Raw genomic sequence first — 16,769 nt, 5'->3', positions numbered from 1 at the left:
GAGAAACAAGGCCTACCTTTTTGCTAGGTTGCCAAAGTAAAGGACCACTGTTTTTGAAGGACAGATTCACAGCTGTCCATGGAGGCACAGGCCTATTCTGTGTCCAGGGCAGCTGTCTGCCAGCTCCATCTGGTACGCAGGATAAGACCCTCCCTGCCCGCAGACTGTCTTGCCAGAGTGGTGCATGCTCTGGTTATCTCTCGCTTGGACTACTGCAATGCACTCTACATGGGGCTCCCTTTGAAGGTGACCCATAAACTGCAACTAATCCAGAATGTTGCAGCTAGACTGGGGACTGAGAGCAGCCGCCGGGACCACATAGTACTGGTCTTAAAGGATCTTCGCTGGTTCCCAGTACATTTCCAAGCACAAGCCTAAATGGCCTCACTGAGTAGACCTGAAGAAGCTTCTCCACCCACATCGTTCAGCCCAGACACTGAGGTCCAGCTCCAAGGGTCTTCTGGCGGTTCCCTCCCTGCGAGAAGTGATGTTGTAGGGAACCAGGCTGTGGGCTTTGCTGATATTAGCACCCACCCTGTTGAACGCTCTCCCATCAGATGTCAAGGAAATAAAAAACCTCTATCACTTTCAGTATACATCTGAAAGGAGACCTGTATATGGAAGCTTTTTAATGTTTGATGTTTTATTACTTTTTTATATTTTGGAAGCCGACCAGAGTGGCTGTGGGAACCCAGTAGAATGGGCAGGTGCAAATAAAATCGCAATAACAACAAATAAAATCGCAAATAAAATCACAACAGCAACTACTACTACTACTACTACTACTACTACTACTACTATTGTAATCCTCATCCTCCTCATTAAATCATCCTAAAATTAAATTTGTACACAGTTATTACTATGGTTCCTCCCTGCTGTGACTTGCTTGATGGCCCATGAGATGGGCGTTTTGACTGAAGCTCTTTCCACAATCCAAGGACTTGTGTGGTTTCTCCCCAATGTGGATTCTTTGATGGGAAGTGAGACTTGCCCTCTTACTGTACCCCTTTCCACATTCCAAGCACTGATATGGTTTCTCCCCGCTGTGAGTTCTTTGATGGGAAGTGAGACTTTCCTTCCGGGTGAAGCTCTTCCCACATTCCAAGCACTGATAGGGTTTCTCCCCTGTGTGAATTCTTTGATGGGCCTTGAGATTAGAGCTCTTTCTGAAGCCCCTTGTACATTCTGAGCACTGATATGGTTTCTCCCCTTTATGAATCATCTGATGATCTGTAAGATGGATGTTCTCACTGAATCTCTTTCTACATTCCAAGCACTGATATGGCTTCTCCACCGAATGAATTCTTTTATGAGCCATGAAGCTTTCCTTCCGACTGAAGCTCTTTCCACACTCTTGGCATTGATGGTGTTCCTCTCCATGGTGAATTCTCTGGTGTTGATGGAAGGCTTGGCTTCTGTTAAAGCTCTTTCCACATTTCAAGCACTGATATATTTTCTTCTCACTGTGAATTCCTTGATGGGAAGTGAGACTTTTCTTCCAAGTGAAGCTCTTTCCACATTTCAGACACTGATATGGTTTCTCCCCAGTGTGGATTCTTTGATGGGCCATAAGATTGGACCTCTTACAGAAGCTCTTTCCACATTCTATGCACTGATGCGGTTTCTCCCCTGTATGGATTATTTGATGGGCCGTGAGATTGGAGCTCTTTCTGAAACTCCTTCTACACTCTGAACACTGATATGGTTTCTCCCCTGTATGAATTCTTTGATGGGTCATGAGATGGATGTTTTTACGGAATCTCTTTTCACATTCAAAACATTGATATGGTTTCTGATCTCTGTGAGTTCTTTGATGGGAATAGAGATTGGCCCTTTTAATGAAGCTCTTTCCACATTCCAAGCACTGATATGGTTTCTTCCCGGTATGCATTCTTTGATGGGAAGTGAGATTGGCTCTCTGATTGAAGCTCCTTCCACATTCCAAGCACTGGTAGGGTTTCTCCCCTGTATGAATTCTTTCATGGCAAGTTAGATTGGCCCTTTGGCTGAAACTCTTTCCACATTGCAAGCACTGGTAGGGTTTCTCCCCACTGTGAGTTCTTTGATGGGCAGTGAGATGGGAGATGCGAATGAAGTTCTTTCCACATTCCAAGCACTGATATAGTTTCTCCCCACTGTGAATTCTTTGATGGGAAATGAGACTATCTTTCCACTTGAAGTTCTTTCCACATTCTGAACATTGATATGGCTTCTTCCTCATGGGATTTATTTGATAGAAAGTGGAATGCAATCTCTGTCTGAAACGCTCTCCACACTCCAAATATTTATATGACTTCTCCACTGTGTGGATTTTGTCCTGGTCTCCTTTGTTCTTACTTCCCAATTTATCACCACCTGCAGTACAGAGAGAAATGGATTAGACCCACAGGAAAAAATGAACCCTCAAATTATTGAACAATGCTAATGAATGTTGTGATAGAGGAAGAACTGAAGGGAGTTCTTCCTCTCCTATTGCATGGAGCCCAGACGGCCACGTAGTTTCCCTGGAGCTCACGGCAATGAAACAATTGCTGAGATGGCTAGAGAGCTAGTGGGGGAAAACTCATTCTGAATTGGGCTGGACACTGGTTAGAGCTCAACACTGAGCCTACTAAGTGGTGATAGTGATGGCGAGGACTTTATTACCGCCTCTATAGCCTCTGCAGAAACTGGCAGCAGGAGATTCTTTCAGGTGGTTCACGATATAATGGAACCACATTTGCCATTGGAGCCTGGTGTGGACCCCAAGACCTCCTGCAACCATTTTGCAGGTTTTTGCAGATAAAGTTGCTCAGTTTTGGAAAGCGGTAGACTCCACCATGGCACCAGGGCCGGAGAAGGAGAATGCTAGGGTCCTGTCTAGTCAAGTTGCATGGGACCAATTCCAATCTGTTACCTTTGAGGATGTGGACAGGATGCTTGGGCAAGTGAAACTAACCACCTGTCTCTTTGATCCTTGCCCATCCTGGCTCATAAAAGAGACTGAAATTAGACTCGTCATGGGACGGAAACTGCCTTGGTCACACTGGTTGATGATCTCCAGCAGGCTAAAGACAAAGGTGAAAGCTGTTTCCACTTCTGCTGGATCTCTCAGTGGCCTTTGATATCACCAACCATGACATCCTTCTGGATCCTCTAGAAGAGCTGGGAGCTGGGGGCACTGTTATGCAGTGGTTCCCCCTCCTCCTCCTGGGCCATGTCCAGAAAGTGGTGTTTGGGGATGAGTTTCAGACCCCTGGGTGCTCACTTGTGGGGTGCCTCAGGGCTCCGTCCTCTCCCCTATGCTTTGTAATATCTATATGAAGCCACTGGGAGAGATCATCAGGAGGGTTGGACTGGGTGTTCATCAGTATGTGGATGATACCCAGCTCTACCTCTCCTTTAAATCAGAACCAATGAGAGTGGTGAATGCCTTGTGTGGCTGTCTGGAGGTGGTTGGAGGATGGATGGTGGATGGAGTTTAAATCCCGACAAGACTGGAGAACTCTTTTTGGGGGACAGGAGGCAGGCAGGAGTGGGGGCTTCCTGTTCCTGAATGGGGTAGCTGTGTCCCTAAAGGGCCAGATGCACAGCCTAGGGGTCATTTTGGACTCACAGCTTTCCATGGAGGCACAGCTCAATTCTGTGCCCAGGGCAGCTGTCTGCCAGTTCTATCTGGTACGCTGGCTGAGACCTTCCCTGCCTGCAGACTGACTTGCCAGAGTGGTGCAAGTTCTGCTTATCTCCAGCTTGGTGAATAAACACCGGCTCCCTCAGCCTGAAGCGAGATGGTGCCGCACCCCATAGTCACCTTTGACTGGACTTAACTGTCCAGGGGTCCTTCACCTTTACCTTTTACTACTGCAATGCACTCTGCATGGGGCTACCTTTGAAGGTAACTCGGAAACATCAACTAATCCAGAATGTGGCGGCTAGACTGGGGACTGGGAGCAGCCACCAAGAACGTATAACACCAATCCTAAAAAATCTTCACTGGCTCATGATCCATTTCTGAGCACCATTTGAAGTGTTATTACAGTGGAACCTCAGGTTACGTACCGTCCTCCTTATGAATACTTTGGGTAACGAGGTTTGCTAACCCGGAAGTAGGTGTTCCAGGTAGCGAACTTTGCCCCAGAATGTGAGCAGAAGACATGCACCGCAGTGGGAGGCCCCATTAGCAAAAGCGCACCTCAGGTTAAGAATGGTTTTGGGTTAAGAACGGACCTCTGCAACAAATGAAGTTCGTAAACGGAGGTACCACTGTATTATTTACATGTGAGGTCTTACAACAGAGCTGGATTTTGTTTGGCCCAATCATGGAATCTGTTCCATCTCGGTCATCTCTTTGGACAACTTAACACCAATAGAAGCAATAACAAAGGACCTGAGAGAAGCTACTTCCACAACAACTCTGAAGCCTACATTTTAAAAGGCCTGGGTAGTTCAGATCAGCTTGATCATTGTTTAAAATGGCGTAAATGAAGCAAGAATATTTACAGACAAAACAGTCAATAGTCCTCCATTCAAGATAAGCTGTATCCCAGATAAGAATCCCAGGTGCTCTAAATGGTTCTGTTGAGCTCCATCAAAATCTGGGAGGTTCTTCACTGAGATACTTATGGAATCTCAAAACACACATTATGATCCAGCAGGGAGCCTTACTGAGAGAGGCCATGATCCCAAGATTTTCTGCCATGACTTCCTTATGCAGAGCTCTCTGGTCAGGATCCAGTAACGCCCACTCCTCTTTTGTGAAATGAACAGCGACATCTTCAAAGCACACTGGACCCTAAGAGAGAAAGACAAAGTTCTCCTCTCAGACATGCTTCTTTTAACATCTTAATAATAATAATAATAATAATAATAAATTTTATTTATATCCCGCCCTCCCCAGCCGAAGACCCCATAAGGAGTCTCGCCGCGGCATTCTGCACCCGCTGGAGTTTCTGGGTCAGTCTCAAGGGCAGCCCCACGTAGAGCGAGTTACAATAATCCAGTCTGGAGGTGACCGTCGCATGGATCACAGTGGCTAGGTCAGGACGAGAGAGATAAGGGGCCAACTGCTTAGCTTGGCGGAGATGAAAAAATGCCGCCTTTGTTATAGCTGTAATCTGCGCCTCCATAGAGAGGGAGGTATCGAAGATTACACCCAAACTCTTAACGGCCGGTGCTGGCACTAATTGCACCCCCGCAAGAGATGGGAGTTGCCCCCTCGATCCCATATCGTCCCGCCCCAGCCAGAGGACCTCTGTCTTCGAAGGATTTAACTTCAACCGGCTCCCACGTAACCATCCAGCCACAGCCTCCAGACATCTGGTCAGTGTGTCTGGGGCCGAGTCAGGATGGCCATCCATCAACAGATAGAGTTGGGTGTCATCGGCATACTGATGGCAACCCAGCCCAAAACTCCGGACAAGCTGGGCGAGGGGGCGCATAAAGATGTTAAAAAGCATCGGGGAGAGAATCGCACCCTGAGGCACTCCACACACCAAGGAGTGGCGTGATGACAATTCCCCCCCAAGCGCCACCCTCTGTCCCCGACCAGAGAGAAACGAGCGCAGCCATTGAAGGACTGTGCCCTGGATCCCCACGTCGGCAAGGCGGTGGTCCAGGAGTTCGTGATCGACCATGTCGAAGGCTGCTGACAGATCTAGAAGAATCAGCAGCCCCGACCCGCCTCGATCCAGCTGCCTACGGAGATCATCTGTTAGGGCGACCAGAGCCGTCTCAGTCCCATGACCAGCGCGGAAGCCGGACTGGAATGGATCCAGAGCAGATGTTTCATCCAGAAACCTACCAAGCTGTTCAGCAACCGCTCTCTCAATCACCTTACCCAGGAACGGAAGATTCAAAATCGGGAGGCAATTGAATAGATCTAAAGGATCTAATGATGTTTTCTTTAAGAGTGGACGCACCACCGCCTCCTTCAGTTCCCCTGGGAATATCCCGGTGCCAAGGGACAAATTGATGATATCCCCCAGGGGGCCCCGCACCTCGTCTGGACACGCTCTAATCAGCCAGGATGGGCACGGGTCAAGAGGACAGGTGGTGGGCTTTCCAGCTTGGAGGAATCTGTCCCCATCGGCTGGAGATATCCGGTCAAAGTGGTCCAATACTGGACCCGAGGACAGTCGAGGGGCCTCCAGTTCCTTTATTGTATCCAAACTGGCAGGGAGGTCATGGCGGAGCAACAGGACCTTCTCCGCAAAAAAGCTCGCAAATGCCTCACAGCTATGTGTCAGATTGTTATTTAAATTTGGCTGTCCTTCAAGGGACGTTAAAGACCGAATTATACTAAATAATTGTGCCGGGCGAGAGCTAGCGGATGCAATGGAGGCCAAGAAGTAAGACTTCTTAGCGGCCTTCACTGCCATCTCATAGGTTTTCATAAAAGCCCTATAAGATGTTCTTGAGGCTCCGTCACGGGCACCCCGCCATACTCGCTCTAGCCGTCTGAGGTCCCGCTTCATTTTCCGAAGCTCCTCGGTAAACCAGGGGGCCCGGTTTCTGCGGGGTCGCAGAGGGCGCTTAGGTGCGATCTCATCGATGGCTGCCAGGAGCTGGGTATTCCAGCCCTCAACAAGCTCAGTCAATGAGTCGCCAGGGGGAGCAAGGTCCCGCAAGGCTTGACGGAATCTATCAGGGTCCATCAGCCTCTGCGGGCGAGCCCAAATCGGCTCGCCACCTAAGCAGGGTGGGGGTGGAAAGTCAATCCTGGCTTTCAGAGCGTAGTGATCAGACCATGGCACCTTCATCGAAGGAGACATGATCACATCTATACCAGCGCCAAAGATCAGATCCAGCGTGTGGCCTGCTTGATGTGTGGGGCCCGAAACAAACTGGGAGAGCCCTAGTGTCGCCATGGAAGACACCAGGTCCAGAGCCTGTAAGGAGGGAGTGGCATCAGCGTGGAAGTTGAAGTCTCCCAATACCAATAGGTTAGGGAACTCCAAGGCCCAGCCGGCCACCGCCTCCAGCAGGCCTGACAGGGTGGCTGCTGGTGCGCTAGGTGGCCGGTACACCAGCCAGACAGCCAAGCTCTCCTCGGAGCCCCACACTAGGCCAACACATTCAATGCCGGGGATCGATGGCGATGGTAGAGCCCTGAAAGAACAATTTTCCCGGATTAATATTGCCACCCCTCCCCCCCGGCCCACAGTCCGTGACTGGTGGAGGACGGTGAAACCCGGGGGCGCCATCTCTCGTAAGGTAACAGTTACCCCTTCGCGCACCCAGGTCTCCGTCACACAAGCCAAGTCGACTCCCTGTGAGATAAAGAAGTCTCGCAGGGTAGCGGTTTTGTTGCCTATAGACCTGGCATTGCACAACACCAGTGAAGGAGGTGAGTAATCCTTGCTCACCCTACCCTCGTCTCTCGGGATGGGGCGCAGATTGGAAGGGGTACGAGCGTATCCGTATCTCGATCCCCTTCGCCTATAACATCTGCCCCCACCGCCATACCTCCCTCGCCCCTCCACGGTAGCAATCCCAGGCCTCATAGTAGCCTCCATTTACAAAATAGAAAACAAAACAACCAAAAACAATTATGCCCAAACAAAACCAATCCCCACCCCACTCAATGTCCAACCCCAAAAACAAAACAAGATGGAACAAACAAAAATACATAGATAAAAACCACCATTCACGGTGGTACAACAAAGTAAACAATAAAAGCACCTTTAAAACACCTTAAAATATATATAAACATCTTTAACATTTGCAGCAGATGATGAAATAATATAATATTATAAAAAACAACAACCCCCATTTAAGGTGCTACAAATTAAAAGCAATTAAAACATTTAAAACTATTTTACTATTAATATATTTGTGTCTGTGTGTTTTACTCTGTATTTTAATAATGGACATTAATCTTAGTGTAAATGGGTGGAACTCCACATTGCACAACATAACCCTTTTTCCAGATGGAAGGATTCCCACTCTCCTCTCCCTGTGTGCTCTTCTGGAGGGGGGGGCCTTCTGTTGCCCTAAAGCCCACTTCAAGGGGGCCCTGGGGCGGGAGAAGCACTTGGAGGGGGGGAAGTGCCATTGTGAAATGGATGGGTCTGGGTAGGTCCTCCTGGCCACTGTTCTGTATGGTTTGTCAACCGCTTAGAAGCCTGTTTCAGCATCCATCGATCAGTCTGGAAATAAAATTATAATGACTGATAAATCAGACTAGTGACATTCAGAAGGCGAGTTAAGGCAAGGTGGCTGTCCTCATTCTCAGCAACTGAACCTTCTCAAATGTCATTTCCAGCCCTTGTTAAGGGCAGCCAAGAGGAGGAGAGAGATTCCTTGGGGGCCAGAGGCACCCTGGCTGCCCCACCCCTCAACCCCCTTCCCCACAGGGCTCCCTCTACCTGAGCTGCTTCCACAGCCGTTGCTTCTCCTTCACCACCAGGAATAGATGGAAGAGGAGGTCTTGCTGGCATCATCTGGTCACCTGAAAGAGACAGAGGTAAGTAGGAAGCCAGGAGTTCAACTGCTCTCCAAAAAGTCTCACCTTCCGAGTGTGGAAATGTTGTGGGTAGCAGGAGAGGATATATTGATTAAATATTATCCTTCCTAACTCACACAACTGAGTTTATTCATACAGCAGAGTACAACCCCCTCTTTATACAGCAGGAAGCTAGTTGCAGATCTGTTAGAATCTCTTAAGTTCTAATATTCCTGGTAAGACCCCTAAAGATCTCCTAAAAGATAAGATCTCCTAAAAGAATCTCCTAAAAGAATAAAGACACAACAGTCTTCTTTTAAAAGCAACAAGAGGTTTACTCACATTCAGTTCACAGTTGGATCCCTGGAGGCAGGCTTTAGCTTAGAGTTACAGAAGAGGGTTTGAGTCCATCCCATATGAGAATGAGCCCATGTCCTGGTGGCTGAGAGCCAGCAGTGCAGTCCAAGAGAATAAAAGGCATCAAAAGAGGAGGTGGACCTTTTGTGGGTCTGGAAGGGTCACGCCCACCTACCTGGTCACATGCAAAGGAAGGATGCTCCAGACCAGATGGAACAGGAAGTTGAACTGGCTGGACCAACATTCCCCTGCATGTCCACTCTAGGCAAACTGGAAATGCTGTATTTGACTGCTTATGTTACATCCAGCACTGACTGCATTTGGACATTTGTCCATTTCATAATTTAGATGTGTAAAAGATACACATCTCCTTGGGGCTCTTGGCTCCAAGTGTCCTCCCTCCAAAGATGTAAAGAACCCATGGATTCGTTTTGATATCCACAGAAAGGGACCAAACGGAGAACGGCCTCCTTCCTTACCCAGCAGCCTCTCTCTGGTGTCCAACGGAGTCCTTTTGGTCTCAGAGGAATCTGGGCCCATTTCTGCAGTCTGATCCTGCCTCTGAAATAGCAACAAAGATTCAAAACAGAGAATATGAAGAAGAGTTAGAAAAGGAATAACAGAGGCAAAAAACGAAGGGCAATCTGATAACATTCAATGGCTGCTTTCCCAAACAAGGATGGGCCATTAGTAGAGCTTTTGGGGATGTTCTCCTTCCTGTTTGGAGCCCCTTGGGAGTATCCAGAGGAAAGTCTCTCTTACCTGCTTCCTCTCTTCCGCCTGACTCAGGAGGAAACCTTCGGCCAGGGCCACCGCCTGGGAACTGGTCTCCGCTCCGCATTCCCTCACCCAGTTCTCCATCTCCAGTGGAAGGACAGCCAGGAACTGCTCCAAGATCACCAGGTCCAGCATCTCAGCTTTCGTGTGCCTTTCTGGCTTCAGCCACTGATGATAAAGGTTGTAGAGTCGGCTGCAAACCTCTCGGGGTCCTTTGGCCTCTTGGAAGCAGAACTGCCTGAACTGCTGGCTCTGCACCTCTGAGCAGAGGGTGTCCTCCTCACCCAGGATCTTCTGCACAGAGTTTCCCCAGAATCCCCCACTGCTTCCAGTTCTGATGTCATCATGTCTTCCTGCTTCAGGCCCAGCTGAGTCTTGCTCATGCATCTGTGCTCTCAGGAAGCCTGCAAGAGAGATGAAGGAATCCTTGATGATCTGACAAGTTCTCTCTGTCCAGATTAAGAGGTGCTAGGAAATTCTACAAAACACTATCAAATCTATAATTACTTAAATCCAACTAACAATACCACCCACAATGTAACCGGCTGTGTTTAACCATATGAATTCTTTATACATCATATAAACATACCTCTTTTCATGTTATCAAATTAAGTAGAAGTTGTGGGTCTCAAAATATCCTCTGAACATCGGAGGGGTTGCGGGTCTGAATGGACACACCTGTGTCAGCCAGGAGTCTGGATAGCAGCCCTGTCTGCTTCATGGGGGGGGGGGAAGGTTTGCCTCTGACGGAAGGAGAATGGAGGGCCCACTTGCATCTGGAGGAGCTCAGCCCCAGAAGAGAAGAGGAGCCCTGCAGGATCAGGCCAAAGGGGCCCCTCTTGAGTTCAGCCTCCTCTTCCCGCAAGGGCCAACCAGGGGTCCCTCATGGGAAGCCCACCAGCAGGACTGGGGCGCAAGAGCCCCTCTCTCCACCTGCAGCAAGTGGGACTTTGAAGCCTCGCAGCCTCCGACGGGGAGACCGAGCACGGGAGCCCCCCCTCGCCCTCTCCTCCCGCTCCACCAACTGGCTTCGCCCTCTTTCAAAGCCATCTCGAATCGGTGGGTTTAACTCCACACGGTGAGATGGAGCGATTTTCTTTTCTCTGTCCTAAATCTTCCAGCATTTATCACTGAGGCCAAGCTCTCCTTCTAACTTCCATTAATGTCCGAATGTAGCCGTCTGGCTACAACTTCAGTTAATAAATGTAAATCTGAATTTGGGGCTTGCATGCCTTACCCCCCCCCACCCAAAGACCCTCCCCAAAGGGGCAAAGGAAGCGCAGAGCTGCCTCGCTCCTGCGCCTTCGCCCCTCTCGCCAGGACCCTCTGCTCCTTGATTTTGGGGTCATCGTCCCCACTCCTTGCAGGAGCTGAGCAGCCCCCGCCCCCATGCACGCCCCCCTGCAGCCCTGGGACCCCCCTTCTCCCAATGGGGCCCTATGGGTCAAGGGAGAGGGGACTCACCGGGTCCCAGGAGGGGCCACGGAGGCAACATCTTCAGAGAAAGACAACAGCCCCCCCCCCTTTTATTGGCGGGCCTCTCCAGGAATGCAGCTCAGTTCCCTTTAACTCTTGAAGTGAGGTGCTTTTCCTCTGGAAGACCTGCCCCCCCCCCTTACCTCCTGTCCCTTCTAGGAAGCCAGCTCTGCTCCGTTTAACCCTTGGCTAGCCGAGAAGGTCCGTATAGTTAAAGCTGTGGTTTTCCCAGTATAGCTCTACAATTATACCATTATAGCCCTCGTTACGCTGGATTCCCCCCCCCCCCATGATCCCTGTCTGCTAATCCATTTAGATCTTGCTTCAGGTCTGGCGATGGAATGCGGATAAAATCCTCAGTTTTAATATGTAGTGATGTATGGAAGTGAGAGCTGGACCATCAAGAAGGCTGATCGCCGAAGAATGGATGCTTTTGAATTCTGGTGCTGGAGGAGACTCTTGAGAGTCCCATGGACTGCAAGAAGATCCAACCTCTCCATTCTGAAGGAAATCAGCCCTGAGTGCTCACTGGAAGGACAGATCCTGAAGCTGAGGCTCCAAGACTTTGGCCACCTCAGGAGAAGAGAAGACTCCCTGGAAAAGACCCTGATGTTGGGAAAGATGGAGGGCACAAGGAGAAGGGGACGACAGAGGATGAGATGGTGGGACAGTGTTCTCGAAGCTATGAACATGAGTTGGACTGAACTGCGGGAGGCAGTGGAAGACAGGAGGGCCTGGTGTGCTCTGGTCCAGGGGGTCACGAAGAGGCGGACACGACTAAACGACTAAACAACATCAAAAGCCGAGAAGTGACAGAGAACTTGCCCAGTCTTATAAAAAAAGCCCACGGGCCACATCCCCATCCTTCTGATTCATGAGGCTACAAACAAGCTTGTTTTCTCCTGCTCTCCTTCCTTGCAGGTTTTTAAGCAGAGTTTGGCCTTCTGTCATTTTATAAAATGCATGCATATATATATGTGTGCTTTCAAGTATTTGGCTCCCAATTAATTCAGGGCTTTCTTGCTTTATTTATATAGCTTGGGAGTCAGGAATCACAGAGTTGGAAGGGACCCCAAGGGTCATCTAGTCCAACCTCGTGAAATGCAGGAATCTCGGCTAAAGCATCTGTAACGGAAAATGGGGGGGGGGCACTACACAGAAACAGTTTCCCCCTCCCTCCCCAAAACCCAGGAGCCCAACCGCCTTCGTTCACAGTCGCATAAGCACTACAGTCCGCCATAGCCATCATCTTGTACGTTCGCAATAATCAACTCCTGAAATGTAAACTCAATGTGCATCAATGAAAAGGGCATATTACTGTTTTATGAACTAACTCCCTGTTTTGTGAATCCCCTGAGGTCAACCAATAGGGTGCTTTAAAATCTGACAGCTAGCCAATCGGGTATTACCGAACAGCGACCCCTACTGTGCAAAGTCAGCAACTGGCAGGGGATCGCTGCAAAGCCCTTAGCTCAGCCTTTGCGCGGCTGACTGACAATGGGGAAAGTCCATTAATTGTATCCATTCTGGTTTCGATGGCCTTAAACGTGTTACATTATAACAAGAAGTGTCAAAATGTACCCTTTTGGACTTGACAGCCCTGGAAGAGGACTAGTCTTTGGAAACCGTATAAATTCAATGCCATTACCGATTCTCCCCATTCCCAGAGGGAATTTTACTCTTACAGAGTAGGCGAACTTGGACATCACCTTCTTCCATAAACCTCTAGACAGGAGTGCCTGGCGTGCTCGGGTCCAGGGGGTCACGAAGAGTCGGACACGACTAAAGGACTCAGCAGCAGCAGCAACAACAACCCATAACTCTCGCCTCTTAAAGGAGCCAGTTGCGCATCCATGCAAAGGAAGAGCAGAGTTGCTGCCCTCCTGCGACCTCGCCCCTCCCTGGCAGGACCCTCCACTCCTTGACTTGGGGGTCCTCCCCTTACAGGCTCCCCACATGCAGGTTCCCCTGTAGCCCTGGGACACCCCCCCCCAAATGCACCCTCTGGGAGAGGGAGAGAGGAGACTCACCGGATCCCAGCAGGCGCCACTGGGGCAGCGTTTACAGAGAGAGACAGAAGCGCCCCCTTTTTTTTGCAGGAAAAGTCTGGGGAGGCGGGGAGGGGCTTTTGCTCTGGAGGACCTGCCCTCCCCGTCTTTCTTTCCTGCCCTCTCTAGGAATCCAGCTCCTTTCTGTTTAACCCTTGGCAGGCCGAGGGCACACAGCTCTCCCTCTTCTCTCCCTCTCGAGGGCAGGAGCCCCGGAGGAGCCACGCGCATGGCGCGCAAAGCACCCAGAGATGCTTTATTTGGGGGGCCCTCCTGGCCGGGGGCTGAGCTTCCCCCTCCCTGGCCCAGAAACAGGAGGAGCAACTTGTCCCGGTCCTCCTCCTCCTCCTCCTCCTTCCTCTGGGAAAGTGGAAACATTCTATCTGAGCTGTTTCACAAAGGAAAGCTAGTGTTATACAAATGAAACTTTGTATAAAATCGTTCGTAAACGTACGGTTCTTGCTTTTGGAACTTGTGTGCTCTGTGTTCCCCCATGCATTTTGGGAAACCTAATATCTTCCATGATCTTCTTTCAATCGATGGGTCTAGAGACCAGGGGTCTGCAACCTTTAAGACAAAAAGAGCCACTTGGACCTGTTTCCGAAGGGAAAAAAACTGGGAGCCGCAAAACTCATCATTATAAAAATAACTTTTTTGTCACTTTTTTATTATTTCTTTGTTTGACCCCTCAGAATTACTCCTCTTCATAGAAATAAACATAAAATAACAAGTTACTTTTTTGTGTGTGTGTGTTCTTCACTCCCCTTCAAAACAGTGACCAGCGTACATGCCCCCTTTCAATGCAGTGACCAGCGTACATGCCCCTTACAATGTAGAGGGCGGGCGGGCGGGAAGGTGACGTTGGGACGGTGCGTGACTAACGCATGCACCGCCCCCATGCGACATCACAGCCAGTACAGTGCCCGCCACAGTGGGGAGTGTCGGGGCGCACAATGCGCCTCCTCCCCTCGCTAGTATCCGCCCTGGAGCCGCAGCAAAGGTGTAAAAGAGCCACATGCGGCTCCGGAGCCGCGGGTTGCAGACCCCTGGTCTAGACAGCCAATTGTCTTCAAATGTTGTACTGTTTGCCCAGGTGTGATGCCTGAGGGGACCATCCCTTATCAATGAACCCCAGGAAAAACCCATTTCCAGTGTCAATATTGGCCTTGTGTCAACTGTGTCTGGAATATGTAAATTCTCTAATCCTCATGGAATGAGACATACCTTGACCTGCCTGACCCCCCTTGTAGCCTCCCCCCCACTGCCACTTGGAAAGGGGGTGTCCCAGATTGTGAATATTTAAAAGACAGTTGCACACCTTTTCCCAGGCTGCGTCTTGCTTTGCTTGCAGGGACACTGAACCTTGGTCACAATCAATAGAGACGATCTAAAGCTTCAAAGCCCACTTTGCTCCTTCTTTTCCCTGGTTACCTTCTCATTTTTCCTTGCTCTAACCCAGGCATGTCCAAAGTCTGTTTTGGGGCCCTAATCTGGCTCATAATAATAATAATAACAACAATAATAATATTTATACCCCGCTCATCTGGTTGGGCATCCCCAGCCACTCTGGGCGGCTTCCAACCAAATATTAAAATACAGTAATGCATCAAACATTAAAAGCTTCCCGAAACAGGGCTGCCTTCAGATGTCTTCTAAAAGTCAGGTAGTTGTTGTTCTCTTTGACATCTGTTGAGAGGGCGTTCCACAGGGCGGGTGCCACCACCGAGAAGGCCCTCTGCCTGGTTCCCTGTAACTTGGCTTCTCTCAGTGAGGGAACTGCCAGTGTTTAATCCGGCCCCTGCAGCTCCACAACTTTGGCTGGCCCTCACGCATGTTCACTTCATCAAATCTGACCCTCCTTGAAAAAAGTTTGGACACCCCTGCTCTAACCAAAGGACTCAACAACAGCTTGTGGGGCATCCCAAAGGGGGTATCGCCATAAACTAGCCCCCTGCCCGGTCCATTCTGGTAAGGGATGAAGGAAGGCCATTTGTTCTTCTGCAGTGCTTGGAACGCTCTGAGTGTCCTCTAGTTTATCTCCCCATGTTGAGCTCCCACCGCCTTTGCTGAGAGGGGCTCTGGCCCTGCCCACCTATCCCTCCGCCACCTTCCCACTTCATTCAAGGTGCACAGCTAGGAGCTGGGTCTTCCACCAAACTCCCCCAGAGAACTCTAATCTGAACACTTCACTCCAAATGTGAAGTGAATAATGAGCTGAGTGGTGGAATACAATGGATTTATTAAAAAATAAACAAGGGTTTCAAGGTAACTTCATGTACATAAATGTATGGTTTCAAATGTTCCCATTTCTTCTTCTTTTTGTTGCTACTCTACTACAACTGCAACAATGGGGATTACAATGCTGCCTCTCTACTACTGATCTAACCAGCCCTGCTCCACAATTGCCCCCACTCTCCCATTCCATTCCACCTTCCAGTCATCTCTACTGAAGAGGCTGCTGAGGAGGCCAGAGACCATCTTGGCTGCAAGTCCTGGGAGATGTGCTCCCTCCTTACAGGCCTTTTCCATTTGGCCTGGGAGGGACCAGACTGACTCCAGCTGCAGAAGCTGAACAGACTCTTGGGCTTAGTGGGCGGGGTGGGTTTCTTCCTGTTGGTTTATTGTATCTTTATTTTAGATTTTGCTGTGATGTATATGGAAATTGTTCAGTTTGGTTGTGCATTTTTTTATTTACTATTTATCACAACTTTTGCTACGTTGTATTTATGATTCAATTATTCTATTCAACCCCCTTTTCAAACTCTCAGCCAGTCACCACTCACCCCAGCATTCCAAATTCATGCTATCCCCACCCCTAGCTAACATTAAATCTACTATTACACTGTAGTTGCCATTATTAAATTAATTATTTTGCTACATGTGTGTGGAACTTTAAATACAAACACCAGAATGTCACACCCGAACTTTAAGCAGACACACATGAATGCTCATTTTCTGGGAGTCTTGTTAGAGAGCCGGTGTGGTTAAGAGCTCTTCAACAGTGGAACAGACTCCCTTGGACGGTGGTGGTTTCTCTATCCTTGAAGGTCTGTAAGCAGAGGTTGGACTAGATGATAATCAAGGTCCCTTCCAACTCTACAATTCCGTGGTTCTCCCCACTGTGAGTTCTTTGATGGGAAGTGAGATTGGCTCTCTTCCTGAAGCTCTTTCCACATTCCAGGCACTGATAGGGCTTCTCTCCTGTATGAATTGCTTGATGGGAAGTGAGACTTTCCTTCCAGGCAAAGCTCTTTCCACATTCCATGCACTGAAATGGTTTCTCCCCACTGTGAGTTCTTTGATGAGAAATGAGATTTGAGTTCCGACTGAAACTCTTTCCACATTCCAAGCACTGATGTGGCTTCTCCCCTGTATGAATTCTTTGATGAGAAGTGAGACTGTCCTTCCACGTGAAGGTCTTTCCACATTCCATGCACTGAAATGGTTTCTCCCCTGTATGAATTCTTTGATGGGAAATGAGCCTTTCCTTCTGACTGAAGCTCTTTCCACACTCTAGGCATTGAAATGGTTTCTCCCCACGATGAATTCTCTGATGTTGATGGAAATTTGTGCTTGCATTAAAGCTCTTTCCACATTCCATGCAATGATAGGGTTTCTCTCCTGTATGGATTCTTTGATGGGAGGTGAGACTTTCCTTCCGACTGAAGCTCTTTCCACATTCCACACAC

At 49.1% G+C, this 16,769-nt stretch overlaps 2 protein-coding genes across 6 annotated transcripts in view; both read right to left on the bottom strand.

Moving 5' to 3' along the window:
- Positions 1-16,769, bottom strand: part of LOC308595546 (uncharacterized protein) — a 124,358-nt gene that overhangs the window by 99,118 nt on the left and 8,471 nt on the right. Inside the window, exons 3-4 of one of the 4 annotated variants that reach the window (XM_081209871.1) lie at positions 9,259-9,340; positions 8,346-8,428 (exon numbers count right to left, since the gene is read on the bottom strand). The exons of the other annotated variants lie outside the window; for them this stretch is intronic. Of the exons in view, the coding sequence (XP_081065997.1) occupies positions 8,346-8,428; positions 9,259-9,340 (165 nt within the window). The remainder of the gene's footprint in view (positions 1-8,345; positions 8,429-9,258; positions 9,341-16,769) is intronic. 4 annotated transcript variants of the gene reach the window in all.
- Positions 9,351-11,186, bottom strand: LOC308595821 (zinc finger and SCAN domain-containing protein 23-like). 2 transcript variants are annotated; one of them, XM_081210559.1, is made up of 2 exons: positions 10,146-10,472; positions 9,351-9,960 (listed from the first exon to the last, which is right to left on the bottom strand). In XM_081210559.1, the coding sequence occupies exons 1-2, from the start codon at positions 10,153-10,155 to the stop codon at positions 9,467-9,469; spliced, it is 504 nt and encodes a 167-aa protein (XP_081066685.1). In that variant the 5' UTR covers positions 10,156-10,472; the 3' UTR covers positions 9,351-9,466. The 2 variants fall into 2 exon arrangements, with proteins under 2 accessions (XP_081066685.1, XP_081066684.1); XM_081210558.1 differs by lacking the exon at positions 10,146-10,472 and adding an exon at positions 11,021-11,186 and having other exon boundaries at positions 9,354-9,960.

Source organism: Podarcis bocagei (assembly GCF_964188305.1).
Source record: "Podarcis bocagei genome assembly, chromosome: 10".
NCBI lineage: Eukaryota > Metazoa > Chordata > Lepidosauria > Squamata > Lacertidae > Podarcis > Podarcis bocagei.
This window is presented reverse-complemented; position numbering and strand designations above follow the sequence as displayed.